This window comes from Gavia stellata, chromosome 1, assembly GCF_030936135.1.
Source record: "Gavia stellata isolate bGavSte3 chromosome 1, bGavSte3.hap2, whole genome shotgun sequence".
NCBI classification, from domain to species: Eukaryota; Metazoa; Chordata; class Aves; order Gaviiformes; family Gaviidae; genus Gavia; species Gavia stellata.
In genome coordinates, this window is record NC_082594.1 from 33,702,435 (window position 1) to 33,718,505 (window position 16,071).

The 16,071-nt window shown below is 42.8% G+C and overlaps 1 protein-coding gene across 1 annotated transcript in view; it reads left to right on the forward strand.

Annotated features, from left to right (window-relative positions):
* The first annotated feature begins 2,667 nt into the window (after positions 1–2,667).
* Positions 2,668–16,071, forward strand: part of EPSTI1 (epithelial stromal interaction 1) — a 48,929-nt gene continuing 35,525 nt past the window's right edge. Inside the window, exons 1-3 of the mRNA XM_059824721.1 lie at positions 2,668–2,864; positions 12,716–12,774; positions 14,770–14,853. Coding sequence (XP_059680704.1) covers positions 2,668–2,864; positions 12,716–12,774; positions 14,770–14,853 — 340 coding nt within the window. The remainder of the gene's footprint in view (positions 2,865–12,715; positions 12,775–14,769; positions 14,854–16,071) is intronic.

A 16,071-nucleotide genomic window follows, 5' to 3' on the forward strand; every position in this document is an offset into this window, starting at 1 on the left:
AATGGCCTCAAGTTGCACCAGGGGAGGTTCAGGCTGGATATTAGGAAAAAGTTCTTTACTGAGAGAGTAGTGAAACATTGGAACAGGCTGCCCAGGGAGGTGGTAGAGTCACCCTCTCTGGAGGTATTCAAGGAGCGTGTGGATGTGGCATTGTGGGATGTGGCTTGATGGGCATGGTGCTGTGTGGTGTGGGTGGGTGGGTTGTTTTGGTGTGGGTTGTGGTGTGTTTTGTGGTTTGTGGGTGGTTTTGGGTTTTTTTGTGTGTGTGGTTGTGGGGTTTTTGTTGTTGTTGTTGTTTTTTGTTTTTTTTTTTTATGGTTGGACTTGATGATCTTACAGGTCTTTTCCAACGTTAGTGATTCTGTGATTCTGTGAACCTGGGATAGCTACTGCATATGTCTCAATGAATGCTGCCTTGTTGTCTCAGAAGAGATTGGGATTAGAGAGATCAGGGCTTGGCAGAGGGTAGGCAGAGGGCCTCTGGTTGACTTCTGCTATCTGTCTCCAAGAAGTGACCGTACTGGACTCTCCCACAGTGTTCCTGTGTGCTTATAGACCAGGCTAGACCCATCATGGCCCAGAAGCAAGATAGTTCTGGGAGGTGTGCAAGGGACTTTGCACCAGCTCGTCCCTTTGCAACGTAGTGCCATTGCACTCCGGAGTCTGTACAGAATGATTCGTGTACAAGTGCAGATCATCTCTGCTGCAGAGCATGTCAGGAGGGATGGCGGGAGGGAGAAACCATTGATGCTGCCTTCATGGGGCAGCCCTAGGAGATACATGCTGCTGGATGTGGCAGCTCTGGGAGGTGTGCTGCTGGTGACCGGGTCCCATACAGTACCCCAGGGGGCATCGTGAACACCAGAGAGAGCCTGTGGCTCTCCATGTGGCATTTTATCCTGCTACTTGTGGGACTACCTTGCATGTGTGGGGTGTGCTGTAAAACCTAAACAGTCTGGACAGTCAGGAAACCTGGCCACAAAAGTATCCCTTCAACAATGTGGTTTTAGTGCAGCTTGAGCAGCTGAGGACAAAAAGTGACAGGATCTGCATGTGTGGAGCTGAATTTCCCTAGCTCTGCTGCGTAAAGCTTGAGTAGCATTACGAGTTCTTTTTTTCTTGGGTTGGGAGCTGCCAAACATCTTTATTTTACTAGTGATACTAGGAGGGTTGCTCGTTTTCCCCAGCCCTGCAGATCCCATAGGTACAATACCACTGATCAGATGCATTCCCTGAAAGGATCTGCATTTTCAGTTAAGAGGATCATGTATTTGTGCTCTATTCATCAGGTAGAAGTAGGAAGGTTTTGTGTTAAAAGGAATGCAGTTTTGAAATTTGTCCGTCAGAGTCCCAGGACTTTCAAGGATTCGTTTATCAGAGCCCCGGCAAAAGGACTTGCACTGAGCAGATGTACAAAAATTGAAATCAGTTATTTTATTGAAAGCGACAGAACAGATTTGAGATTGCCATTGATAAATTCACTAACTACAATAGTGCTACTAATTAAGGTTAATATTGCTAGCAAACTTGATAGTAATACAACAACCGGGGGATAACTTTCACGCAGAGGGTGAGAGGTGCAGCGCTTTCCCAGAGAGGTGTCCCTGCCTGGGGTGGAGGAAGAGAACACAGCCCGTCGACTGGTCTGTCAGGTATCGAGATTCTTCTCTCCCACTTTAACACTCATTTTCTCCGTCTTTTATCCCCAAAAACTATGAGGTTCCCCGCCCATATGTGACGTGTAGCATAGTTTGGGTGGAGAGACGAGTGATACAGTCATACGTTTAGCATGATCTCTATAATCTTCATTAGCATATGCAGGGTGTGAGTTGTAATATGCATTTCACTGGTAATGAGGCAAAGGTCAGTTATCAGGCATGAAGCCTTTTCAAAGAAACAAAGGACCCCTCAGATTCCTGTTATTTTACTTTGCTGACCACAAGCAGGGCTGTCCTGCCTCCACAGGGCCCCCTCCTTATATGCACCCTGTGTTAGCCAGGCGAGTCTCCACTCCTCTGGGTCACACAAGAGATAGCAAGGGCAGGCTTAACGGTTCTTTGTGCACAGGAATCCCACCTCATTATCCAAATTCCACAAAAGGCTGAAGTAAAAAAGTTTTCTGATTGAGCAGAATTGAAAGGCAGAACTGGAGTTGTGCAGCACCATTGCCTTAGGATTTATCTGAGGGTTAGCTTTTAGTTTCACTTTCATCTTTCTCCTTACACTCCTGCAAAATAGAAACCAGCACCCCACACCCCCACACCCCCCTAGAGCTATTCCCCTCTGTCATTGGCAAATTTGAAGTGCTGGGGTAAAAAACTGTCAGAAATAAGGCTTTCAGCCAGACCTCACCGTGCTTATGCTGAAGCAGTCTATTCCAAGAGTGCACAAAGTGGTGTTGACTGTTTTATTAGTATAGATCAGCTTTGCTGTCACCCCATGACTCCAGTCTGCCTGGGTGCTGTGGTTGAGGTCATCAACCTGAGCTTCAGCTGGAGGATGACTCAGAAACCACTGCCTGGATTTGCATGTCTTACAGCTGAAGGTCCAGCCAGGGGTGGGTCTTACAGGGAATTGAAACCCGTTTGTAAGAACTTAAAGTTTTGAGCCTTTCCCTAGCCTTAGCTGCAATACTCCTTTCTCACAGGGCAAGGTACTCCCAAAGCAATGTCTGGGGTCAGAGGATGGAGGGAAGGCAGCAGGTATCGGGCGGCTGCTGCCTCCAGTACCCCGTTTTCATCTCAGGGTTACCTCTGGGATGGCAAAAATAAAACAGAGGCGGCTGAAAAACCTCAGAAGCTGACAACACCTGAAGAGGAGCAAAGCGGCCAAGCATCAGCCTACCAACAACAGCAAGAGCAATAGTAAGTAGCAAGGAGCCTGACTGAGATGGTGGTGTGTGTAGCGGGTGCCTGTTCTCCACCTTATTTGAGGTGTGCACCTTCAAAGGCAGAAATACTTTATAGAGCCTGTGAATGGGACTGGGCACACAAGCAGCTTGTCCTTGTGCTCTCAAAGCCACCTGTGGTCAGCCTGAAGCCTACCTGTGAGCAACGCTTCCTGCATGGGACCTGAGTTCTGGCAGGCTTCGTGACGGCTTACACCTCGTACAATAGCAGCGGCCGGTTCTGTATGTTTGATATTGCTGTACGTAGCATCAGTTTCTTGGCATCTTTTTTCAAAGTGAAATTTCAAATCTGGTTCTAGCTCCCTGTTTTCTGTCTCCTAATATTTCGTCTTGGAAAGTCTAAAAATACTTCCTTTGGCTTAAGAGATGGATATAGGCTGCAGTCCAGCACTGATCTGAATGCAGTCCAGGACACAGAACAGCTTCTAACAACTTCATGCTGACAAAAGTAAAGCCAAAACTTAAGCCCTCAATTTCATTTTAGGCTTTATTGGAATCTATGCTCAGTCTATCTCTGGTTTTTCAGTGACAATTCTTAGGTAGCTTGTATAAGCTCTAGCTTGCAGGTATAATACCGAATAGAAACTGACAGTAGTGTGTGTGTGTATTTTATGCATGTGTGCTTAATACATACATACTTAGCTGGCCAGAGCTAATGGTTTACAGCCTTTTTCCGCAAAAGTGCTTTTTCTGAGCTGTTAGTGACAGTGCATGTAATGCTATTATTATTATTATTATTATTATTATTATTATGTGCTGAGTTTACTTAGCTTGCCTTTTTTTTCCCCTGCCTTTCAAAGTGCAGCTGATGGCTGAAGGCTGTTTCAGTTTCCTTTCCCTTCTTTCTGGATGAAGAAGGTGGAGCCACGCTGTGAAAGAGGTGGCAGGCTGCTGATCGAAAGCAGCAATCGGCAGCTTTCCGTTATAACCCATGAATGCTTGCCTACTAGGTAGTAATGATACAGGGACTATTAAGAGCTGGGTAGCTTTGAAATCTGTCAGCACTTTAATGACTGACTTTCAGGAGAGCAAACAACCATTCCTGAGTTACAGTCTATGTTTATTTTCTGCCACTTCCAAACATGAAAGACCCTCTCTGTCTTACCTGCGCTCACGCTGGCATATAGCCACAGTACAGTGAGAGCAGCTGTAGTTAGCTTACGTATTTGTGCTATGGGCATTTTTTTGCCTTTTTTTTTCCTTTTTTTTTCCCACCTTTTTTTTTTTCCCGGGGTGGATAGTGGCATTTTTGCCATTGGCATAACTGTCTTTGTCCAGATTTGGCCTGGGATACAAACCCCCTGGTATAGGCTAGGTAAATACTTAATCGGTTGGTTAGCCTGAGCTCCCAGCAGAGTTTAAGACTAGAGCAAATAGATTTACACAGATTCTGGTCAGATGATGGGATCCCCCCTAAAACTAGGTAAGCATTTGGGGAAGAGTAATGTTCCCTTTTCATCTTTATATGATGCTTGCAGAGAGAAAGCCATTGTGCGTCTACTGCAAGGACTGTGCGCTTAATATTTTTTCCTATGTGATAGGAAAGATTGTCTCTGTGTCTTCATAAAGCTGTAACAAAGAATTCATTCCTAAACCTGGAGTGTACAGATTAAAGTCTGCATTAGTATGTAGTTAATGAGGAGGAGGGATGAGGGAAGGGCAACTTCAAACAGAAACCATGTAATATGAGTGGGAAACAAATACTCGAAGAAGTGAACAACACTGAGGTTTGCTCGCTTCCCTCAAGGAGGGGGATGCTAGCAGTCAGTTTGAATGGGATGAAGCCACTTAAACTGTGATTTCCTTAACTAACCCAGATTAAAGTGGTAGATACTATCTGAAATACTGAAGCAGACAAGGGAAGATCTTTATTCTTAAAACAAAAATTAGCTTTTTCATTCATGGTTATTATCTTTGTTCTGTTATCTCAAGTTATGTTTCAAGAAAGATCTCAGATTAAAATATCGTTTTAGCAGTGATAAATAAAGCTAGCTCAGCCTTTTAGCCATCAATCCTTTTGAACATGATCTTTAAAATACTAGGACACCCTCAGAATAATCCAGGTTTTCAGGCTCTGAGATAACCAAGGGTTGAACAGAGCAGTTGGAGAGCTGAAGTCATAGGCTGCCAGTAGAAGAAAAAATGCACAGACTAGCATTAACCTAGAAGGCTTTCAGGAATACGTGTAGCAGAGGGAATGTGAGGGGCCCAAGTAGGATACCTCTGTGCCAAGGAGTGGCTCTATTCCAACTTGCATGCTGCTTGCTATTTTTTGGAAACGGCTAGGATATGGTTTTGCTGCCAACAAAGCAGGAGTTGGAGCCTCTTTTGAAGCCTCTGTGTGAGTTGTTTCCATCCAAACTCTCAGTCTCAGGCTGTGCTTCAGAGCAACTGCGAGTGGGAAAACACCTTAGCAGCATCTTAGTGTGGGATCAGGTGACCTTTCCTGTAGACTGGACACATGAAATATGTGTGGGACACGGCATGTTGTAGTCTCATCCACTAGTCACTATTCAAACTTGACTATTAAAAAAGTACAAGGTGGGCAACTGGTATTAGACGGTAATTTTTTTCTTGCTTTGGAAAAGCCCTTATATTATATGTCGAGGCTGAGGAGTGATAATAAGATGGTCCTAATTAAGTTAAGAAGAATACTTGTTCAAATGCAAAATTGAAATGAAACTTTGCACATCCCCCTCCACTTATATATAGGATGTGGTTTCAGGCCATGGAGGAAAAATCACCAGGATGACAAGTACTTGAAACTGCTTATAATAAGCTTGCATTTAAGTTACTTCACTTTGTCTGCTAAGTGCCATGAAATTAACTTGTAGAAAGTGAATTCCCAAATTGCTGCTGTTCATGTCTATTCAGAAACAAAAGTCTGTACAGAAGAGAAAGTAGAGGGAAGTGGGAAAATTAGAGGCTGAACTATAGCTAGTGCCAGAAAAAGAAAATGCTGCCCCCAGTCAGCAGTCTGTCCTTGGCACCTTTAAAGCTGGCAAGAATAATATTGGTTCTGGTAAAATCCATTAAAAAAATCAAATTCAAAATAACAAAATCTGAAGATATATTGTTGCACTGCTGGTAACAGTCCCTCATCATTTTGTGTGAAAGGAGAGCAGAGTTACTAGAATGCTTGACTCACTAAATTCTATTCTTTGACTGCTGGAGCCAAATCTATCAGGGCTTTCTTTCCTTCCTTTTCCAATCTTCATCCTGAATTAAATATATAGTGTTGTAGGACCTCTCAATCTTTTTATGATAGAGTATACTTAGCAGTTCTTCTGAAAATTTTATTTTCTTTCACAATGTGAAATTTCTTTTTTAAAAACCCCGAATTAGTCTATGAAACTGGAGGCAGATGCTTAGCAAAATGCTTCTTTTGCCCACTGCCCTGCCACTGGTGGAAGTGCTAGAAGGGTAATTTGAATTATGGACAATCTGTTTAGAGTTGAGCTCGGCATTTGCTGCACAGGAGAAATCTCCCAACTCTCTATCTTTCAGGCTGATGTACTAATCTTTACAGCCCAGTGGGGTGATTCAGCAATGCCCGGCTTCGCTGTGGCCAGTAGCCAGCCTTGTCTCCAGCCAACTGTTTGGTTGCAGGGTCTATGTAAGAGGATAGCTATGCAGTAAGATTTCTGTTAGTCTGGATTATGGGGGTGGTTGTGTTCCTCATAATGCTTGGAGCAGGGGGAGGAAGTCCTTCCAACTCCTGTATTAGAAGGCTTTCTTGGAAGAGCTTGATTTGCACCAGGCCCGACATGTTCCCTTGATGCATGGCTTGATGAGGAGCTGCGGTGAGACGATGAATAAGGAACATACGGGAGAATACTGTGTTTGGGCAAGGGCAATAAAAGGACAACAGATACTGCAGAGGCAGAGGAGGAGGAAATATACTGTTGAAAAGAAAGTGGGGGAAGCAGAGATGAACACCACTAGCTTCAGTCTTAATCTTCATGTGATACAGCGTCTGACCTGCTCCGCTCTCCAAGCATGCTGGCAAGCCTGACTCGCAACACACGGACGCCTCTGCGGGGGGTGGCTCGGCTCGGCGTTGGTGCTGCCAAGCCCAGTGCCTGGCCTGCCCACGTATGGATGCTCTCTGCTCCTCACGGCTAGTGATTACCGGGTGCTCCAGCTGGCTCTGGCATGCTCGCTGCATCCCTGGCACTGTGCTGCGCTGAGGTAACTGAGCTGCTTTGGGACCTGGGGACAGCATAAACATGGCCGTATCTGACTTCGTAGGTGTTGTTGGGTCTGATGTTAGTCTACCACACCGCCACAGCAAACTCTTTCCTGTTGATGTAGTCTGCCCATGAGCGTCTGCTGACTAATGGCACGTTAGCATTTTCAGGGAAGAGAGGAAGCTGTGCTGCGAGCCAAGTTTGGGCTGACAGCTATCCCTTGGCTCCCTGATTTGATCCATCACTGTGACAATTTCCTTGGCACCTTAGAGGGTGATTAAGATCGTCTTCCAGCACCAATGTGTTTACTGCACCAAGAGCGGTGCTGATTGAAGCACCTGCCATTCTTTCCACTGTGCTATCGCATGCTGAGCCCAAACCAAGCTGCTGAATCCAGGCACCATCTTAATTCTTGGAAATTCAGTTCTGAATTTCAGTTTTACTCTTTGGACCAAATTTTAACTTCAGGAATTTCAGCTTGTGGGTGCCGGAGAATTGAGATTTGGGTGCCAACAGCAGAACCGCAGGTCTGTTGCTTTCCTGCTTGTTTCTGATGCATAGCTTCTCCTGGGCCTCTCTCTGCTGCTGTTTTCCTTCATGCTCTTTCCCTGTGCAAGTTCACTTCTGCAGGATTTAACTCTTTGTTTTATCCTGAGGTCTCACTATGGCAAAAATGTTGGCCATTTTAATGAAAGCTTTAGCTAACCAGAGGGACCAGATACAGAAGTGAGTTACCCTGGCTTAATAATCTTCCAGACATCAGGTGAAGTGTGGTAATTAAGTGCACTCCTAGCCTGTGGCAAACACAGGACAAAATCCATGAACATAGACTTTTGATGCTAAGCATTTTCTGCTAATGCAGTTTATTTTCTGCCTCTTGTGTTAAGAGCACACTCACAACTAGGATGAATCAGACAGTGTATAATGTTAAGCCCCAATAATTCACTTTTGTTTCTGAGCTGCAAACTGGTAAGATGCTGATGATGATAAAGATGGAAAGCCAGAGCCCCAAGCCTGCACGCAAGGTTTGTACATTCTCCCAGCGCTCTGCTTATGGCACCGCTGGGGCATGGAGCATATTGTTCGACTGAGGTCTAGAACTGTGGCTGTCGGTTATCATTAGCATCTGGCTGTGTGTGCATTGTGAAATATGGATACCTACAGGACAGTTGTCTGCTCACTGGGATTTGGCGTCTTGTAGCCCTCTAATTTGGCAGCTTCCCTAGTTCTTAGCAGCATATGTCTGCTCCATCAGGCATGGGAGCCTTGGTGAAAACAGTACTTTGTGGTGGCGTGGACTTGACTGCTCCTAAACCAATTCCTGATAATTAAATGCAAAGTTCAGCTTAACGTATCTTTGAAGATTTGGCAGTTGTCTTTGGCAGTTTGATCCTTTTCTTCTCTTTTAAATTCAGTCTTAACATATTATTTAATGCAGTATTTCACCTGTATCTTCCCTTGAGTCCTTCTTCCAGACTGAACCTGCCCGAGTCTTTTTCCCAAGCTTTAGTCATCTGTGTTGCTCTCCAACTACACTCTCCTTGGTTTCTGTCTCTTACACAGAGCACATTGCCCAGCAGAGCGAAATATTTAGCTTTCAGCTTTGTGGCATTCATGTACCGATGCACCCGCAGTATAAAACACAGTGGAACTGGAAATAGTTTATAACAGCCATTACTTTTGTAACTCTTTAAACTATTTCACACTTCATTTGGAAAGCTCCCCAGTGGTAGACAGCTGGAGCGGGCTTGAGGAAAAACTGAAGGGCACAGCTTTGTTAATGCAAAAAACATTATTGGTGAATGGCAGTTCTCATGTGTTTTTTCCATTTTAGAAATAAACTATTTTATACAAACTTGAAAGAAAGTAGAACAAAGATTTCTGTGGTCTATATTCTGAAAGCATTAAAGAGGTGTCCTTGAGTGGTGCTAGTTAGATGACTAGAGTTTGCACCCAGGATTCAGAATTTAAGATTGAAGACATGGTGTTCTCTGTGTTGCTGATCACTCAAACAGTAAACTATCTTTGCAGATTTTCTATGACTGTACTGCATGTTTCTCCTGACTGAAATGTTTCTATATCTATTTATTTATATGTATTGTTATATAGGTATTTATCTTCCCACTACTGTGGTATTTGATGTCTGTCTGTTTGAAAAAATCATAGGAGGTTGCTTTTTGGTTTTATTTCAATACAAATACATTCTCTTAGTGGGTTATAACTTTCTTACTCTTGTTAATATCTGTTCTGTCTGTGCAATTAGTCAATACATTCCCATTTTCTGTGGAGAAAATAAACAAAAAAATCTCATCAAGATTAATATCATCTATAAAGGTAGAAGATGATTTGTTTCTCATTTTTGAAGAGCTATCACCTGGGTAAGGTGTTCTCCCCCCCTCCTCCAGTGACTTCTATATTTTTATTTATAAAACAACCCTACCTCAAAGATAGGCTTAAGTCATATAACAATAAGAATCATTATTAGGGAACCTGTAAAGTTAAATTCTTTATCATCTTTTCTGGTTGAGGCTTTTGAAGCACTTCGTATATTGGTATAAAGTACAAAAAGTCTGCACACCACTGATAGCTTCAAATCTTCACATTTCCTTAATTGCTATCCAGGTAAGTAGGATAATTTGCTCCAGACTTATGGCTACTGTGGCAACTCAGAAACTGACTGGAATATTAAATTGACAGGCTGTAGCATGTTTTATAGGCTTTACTGGATCAAAGGTTTTGTCTGAACAAAGAATTGACTTGCAATATCTTGTAAACTGGCTAAAAACACAAGGTGAAAGCTGGTGGTCGGTTTTTGCATTAACTTTCTTTCCTTCAAAAAAACCTCAAGAAAATAAGGGACACTACATGCAGATTTTAATTTTAGCATTAGAACTGGTAGGGCAGGTGGAGTCTCTCAGGCAACAACCCATCTGGCTCCTCTCCTGCTGTAGGCTTGAAAAGCAAGGACCAGTTCATACCCTGATTTTCACCCACCCCACAAAAAGTTTACCATGTGCTTGCTCTTCCTTCCCCCAATCCCAGTACCCGAAGCTACACTCTTGCCTATCCATCTTTCCAAGGACCAAGGTGAACACTATAAAATTAGATAAACCCACTAATGTGTGGTTTGGGGTTTTTTTTTGTTAACTTGGACTAAAAGCGTGTCATATAAGCACTAGATAAAAGACAACCAAAAGTTGGTATCCTGTTCTCCCTTTCCCTCCCCCACTGGAGACTTGGCATCCTCATTTTATTTTAACTTTGTTTTTATTTCAATAACATGGAAACCAAATCGGCATTTAAGTAAGTTCTCTTTTAACTGCAATGACTTTTACGCTGCTCTTTGGAAAACAGAGCAGAGCTTTCCCTGACTGTAAGTGTAGTGTCACCTCTACCCCTTTCGTAAACTGGTTGATCTTTGCTATATTTCATGTGCCATCCTTCTGAGCTCCTGGATAATGACCATGGTCAGATGTCAGAAGAGTGGCCCCCAACTGGCCTCCCGAACTCTGAGCCTTCCAGCCAAAAAGCAGAAGCAGATAAAGGAAACGATTCATGGCATTAGGGCTAGATTTGATACTGTGATTTCTCATATATGTGCAGACATGCAGAGGTCCATGCTTTCTTTTTAATTTGATTCCTAATTTTAAAAAAGTAACCAAACAAACACTGTTTGAAGTCATCAAAGTATATCTGATGATACAAAAACTATTCCACGCTCTAGTGCTGTGAAGCAGTGGGAAGTCTGAGATGCACTGGTATTTTTTGAGGGGGAAGATACATAGCCTTGCAACTCACAATTCCAGCCATTTCTTTTCACTGACAAAGGGAGGGGAGTGTAAAAGGTACTTAATAATTTTTGTGTATGAACTGGAGAGAAATATGATCTTAATATCTGAAACAGCCAAGAAAAACTACTAAAAAAATTCTTGAAACTGATAAACTGTACAGCAGCTTGTCAAAGGCAGTTTGGGATAAATTGTAAATGCTACTACTCAGTCAAGTACAGAAAAATTTGAAAAACCATCACTGATGGGGAATGTTACGCCATAAGTGAGATGGGTTGCTAAAACTTCTTTAAAGTAACTGTTGCAGTTGTGCCGTGTATGCTGGAGGAGCATTATTGCTCTCTTAGCTCCTGCCTTTGAGGGTCTGGCGTTCGGTGGAGAGGTGAAGAACAGTCTCGTGGGCACCAGAGTATGCTGGCAGGAAGGGAAAGGATCATATTAAATGGCACCATTAAAGCTCACAGCTCTATGTTTAGTAGTTTAATCTCATAAATTAATCCACATCCTCCTAGAATAAGTCTTCAAAGAGAAAGAGATAATTGGATAAAAATACTTTCCTTCCCAAGCCCTGAATTACAGTGATGTGGCAGCAGGCAGCTTTTTGCACTTTGCTCTCTTTGCATGATTTTCATTCCCCTTTTTAGCCTTAGTCTCCGGCCTCATTCTCTCATTAGTTTTCCATAGCCAACTGTGCTCTCTTTGCTTCCTAGCCACTAGGAAGCCACTGTCCTCTAGCCACTCCCTGTGGCCCTTTCTTCTTTTAAGAGGCTCAGCCTTCACCCCTCATTATTCTTTTTTTTCTGCTCTTCTCCTTGGGCCTTTTCCACGATGAAGTCAGATGAAGTATTTGTGCCCATGCATGCAGGTAAAACCCTGCTGAACGCTGCAGAGAGATGTGAGCTTACTCTGGTATGGGGAGCCAACCGCTGCATGGTGCATTTCTGGTAAACCTGCACCCCTGTGTCTTAGCTTCTGCTGAGCAGGAGCAGTATAAACTCATACCCACACAATACATTGTGTAGATAAAACCCTTTGTTTTCTCCAAGTGGAACTGACATGTTTTCATCACTCTTTTGATCACCTCGAGTCTCTAATACACTCTGAACCCTGTCCTGCCTCTTTGCTGTCACGTTAGATTGATAGCTCCTTGAGACAGCAACTGCATTTTGAATTAAGTCTAGCAAAACAGGGCCTTTGTCCTGATTCAGTGAGTCAGACCTTAGTCATGACAGCAAGATAAATATGGCCAAGGAATTCCCGGTGCCTGACAAATGCAAGGCTGACAAGGAAACTGAGGCTACGGCTGAGAGCAAGTCGCCTGGGTCCATCACAAACAGTATGATTTTGCACGCTCCTTGGACAACTTTTGGGCAGACTGCCTAAATCTACGAGGTGCTTGGTGCCCTCAAGGTATGGGGTGGGACTGCCAGCCCCAGTGCTTTTCCCAGTAGGCAATGGACTTCCTCTGTGCTTGAGCAAGCTGTGGAAGTAGTTGTCTACTGTGTGGAACATCTTGATTCAAGGATGTGATTTGAAATGGCTGAGACTTGAGGTGAGTCTAGAGTGAGACTTGAATAAGAAAAGTGAAGGCTATGCTAAAAGTTTCTTAAAGTGTTATCCTTGGTATTTGCAGCCAACTCCACATATAACAAGTACTTCTAGAGTATTTACCAAAAATTCATGAAGAGCTGAATCAAAATAAATACCAGTTTTGATATGGAGTTATTTGCTACAACAGCAGAAAACTGACCTTACCGATAAAGGAACCCCCTTCTAGTCCTGGTTTTCTGTAGACAGGAAAAATAAGAGAGTGTTTTCTTTCATTTTAGTGTCAGCCCATATGTCTTGATAACTCCAAACGAAACCAGAAGAAACCAGTTGCAGCAAAGTAAGTTGAGTTGTCTAATATGGTAATACATTATTTCTACTTGAATAAGTTTAGGGTTTTGTGTGCTTTATTGCCCTTGCAACTTTTATCCTCATTTTTACAATGCTTTTGTGTGTGCAGCTGTGACAGTAAAGTCAGGGCTATGAGCATTCTCCATCATCATGTAGGCTTTTCTTAAGATTAACTTCTCATCTGACTAAACTTCATGCAGAAAAAGTCTTGTTCAGGAAAAGGTTTTTCGTAATTTCAGTGCTGGAGCTGTTCAAGATGGCTTCTATAAAACTCAGCTGGAATTAGCTCTATCACACTTTTACAGGATTGAATTCAGATTGGAGAACCCAATTCTGAACACTCTCTGGGTTAGGGGGAAGAAGAAGAAAAAATATAAGTAAGAAATATTTTTGAAAGTACTCTCATGTGGAGACTAAAGCAACTAGAACCACTGTTGGTTCTTGAATCTCCATTTAAGGATTGTAGGTGTATCTTTTAATGAAGATAGATCATTTTGGGTGGAAAATATCTTCACTTTCGCTTGGTTTCAAGTCTTGCTGGTGAAAGTAGCCAAGCAGGAACACCCTGAACCTCTACCAGAAATATTAGGTATGTGTTAAAAAGCTTTCATTGCCAAAAGTTACAACAAAAGAGCCATGAAATAAATTCTGTATGCAGAGGTGACCAAGCCCTGCAGTCCTGCACTCCTGGCTGTTTATTTGTGCAAGATATGAAAGCTGAAGGAGTGTCAGTCAGCACTCCTCATGTTTTGAGCCCTCAAGGAAACAGTGCAATAAAACATTTCTTCTCAAACATTGTGAGTTTGGCTGAAATGCTTCACCAGCAGGCTGGTGTAGGGTTGGGTTACCTTTGGTTGTGAGAAAGAAAATGGACTTCTCCTGAACCAAACCATAATCTTCTGGAAGGAGGAATAAAAGCAGATCATCTTAGAGCTGACTCTGACACTAACACCAAAGGTGCTACTGCTCTAATAAAGATCTGCTTTCACTTTGTGCCACCACCATACAAAGTCTGAAGCATGCCAAGTACTTCTGCCTTGGATACTGGCAGAAATAGGGCCTTACTGAATCCTGTCTCTACCTAAGTGCTTGTTTTAAAGGTGAAATAACAAGCTGGTATCTGTCTTGGGCCTCTTTAGAGACTTGCCCAGGAACTGGCTTTATCTTGTTAGAGGAGAGCTGGGGTTAGCATCTGTTAGCCATAGCCTAACATTAGAAAATATGGTACATGTTGGTTTTAGTAAGAGTGAATTGAGGTCTTAGAGGAACTGAGGTACTACGCTAAAACACAGCTCCTCTTTCCATAGGCTTTGTGCACCTTGCTGTTGAAAGGAAATGTGTTTTTTTTCTCTGTCAGTCGATTAGAGAGAGCAATTTGATCAACCAGCCATCCTAGAGCATATGGCTGGTGCCCGTGGCTGTATTGACTCCCACTGACTATACAGGGAGCTTGCCAGCCATCTCACATGTGGACACCTATGTTGAAGTGACTTAATTTGAAGCTGAATCATGTATTTCTCCTGGTTTTTATTTAGGAAGCATGCAGTTGGGAGAGAAAATTATTTATTGTTCGTTTCCCTGCTGGGGAGCATTACACCACAAGTATTTCCTTAAATGCAGCAATAACATCTTAATCATAAGAACTGCTGCTTTACCTGTAGGAGTAAATACTGTGGCATTTACCTACAGACTCCCAGGGGTTAAAATGAAGTCTATTAGCAGTCCCTTAGCTGTTTTTTGTTTTGCTTTTGGGGCTGAGTCCTAGTGTTTGCGCACTATACAGTCTCAAGTTAGGCAAAATGTTTGCCTTGTTAGCTGATCATTGCTGTGACTGTGTAACCTCCTGGGGGTTATTTGCACCCCCTGAGATCAAGTTTTTCTGTTCCTGCACGGGTCTTCAGGGTTACATACAATTAACGATACTGCCTGCTTTTTAGTACTGCCTCTAACTTCTATATATTTGTTTCTTTTTGTACCTGCTCAGTTGCTAAGAAAGAGCTAGATGACCTGGAGCAGTGGAAGGAAGAACACAGGCCAGGGCCAATTAAGTTGGTTCCACAGAGACTGGGTAAGACCTGTAAATCAGCTATTACGAATTGCAAAATTTTGCTTTCCAGGACATGAGACATTTTTCATTATTTGTCACATACTACTTATTAAAGAGATTCAGTGTCAATAAGGACTAACATGAGCCTGCTGTATGTGCTCTGTGCTTTTTGATGGTCATGGCAATGAAGATGTTTCTGAAGCAAAACAGTGTAGATTGTCACTCAAGAAATCTGTCAAGATCAGTGTAGAAAATCTACACTAACATTTGGGAAAAAGAAGTGGGTTATCCCTCCTGCTGGCAACGTTGTCTGTGGCTCATGTCTCTGAGAGGATGCACACATGGCATTAGCATGCAGATGGACAGCATGTGTTCGAGACCCTCCAGTTACCCGTAAGAAAACTCCTCTGTGTTAGGGGCCAGTACGTGTGCTTCCCTGATGGCTGGCTCCTGAAGAGACAGAAGTGATTCCTGCAGCTTCAGGCATTTGGAGGCTAAATGTTCATGAGGCTCTGTATTAAAATAACAACAGAGATAGATAGGTAAATGAAAAACAGGATAAAAAGCTACAGGAACTTAGGTCATGCTGAATTGAACTGATGTGTTTGATAAGATAGCCAACTTTTTTTTCTAGACAAGTGAGAGGAACCATAGTGAATCTCTTCAGTTGTAACCACTATAAAGCATTTAATTTAGTGTTATTTGTGAGTTAGTTTAAAAAAAATCAAAAATACCAAAAAAACCCCAACACCCCACCAATCTTGTACAGAGAACAGGGCTGCACATTGTGCTGAAGCAGGAGGAAGGTTATTAGAAGTGCTTTTCACGTACCAGTCTTCAGACCTATCTTGTTTTAGTATCTTTCTTTAATGTCTTTGGCACAGAAAGCAGGAGACAGCTGATGAAACTTGCTGACAAGACAAAACTTGGAAGCATCATCCATATAGAACACGATGAGGCTACTGCACAGCAAAAATGGGATGACCTTGAGGAACTGCACTAATAGAAATGGGATAAAATTCATTCTGACAAAGTAAATGATTATAATGATGCCTTTATTAGTTTTGTAAAACTAGAGCTCCTCTTCCTTCTTTTGGCTGTTGTAGGAGAATTTGGGGTACACAGTGCAGCTATTGTCTGCTTGACCTGGGAACTAAGTTCTTTCTTTGCCCTGCTATACAAGATAACTTTGGGGCGGCTTACTGTGTATAAAAATAGATACCAGGTGGGAGATGGGGG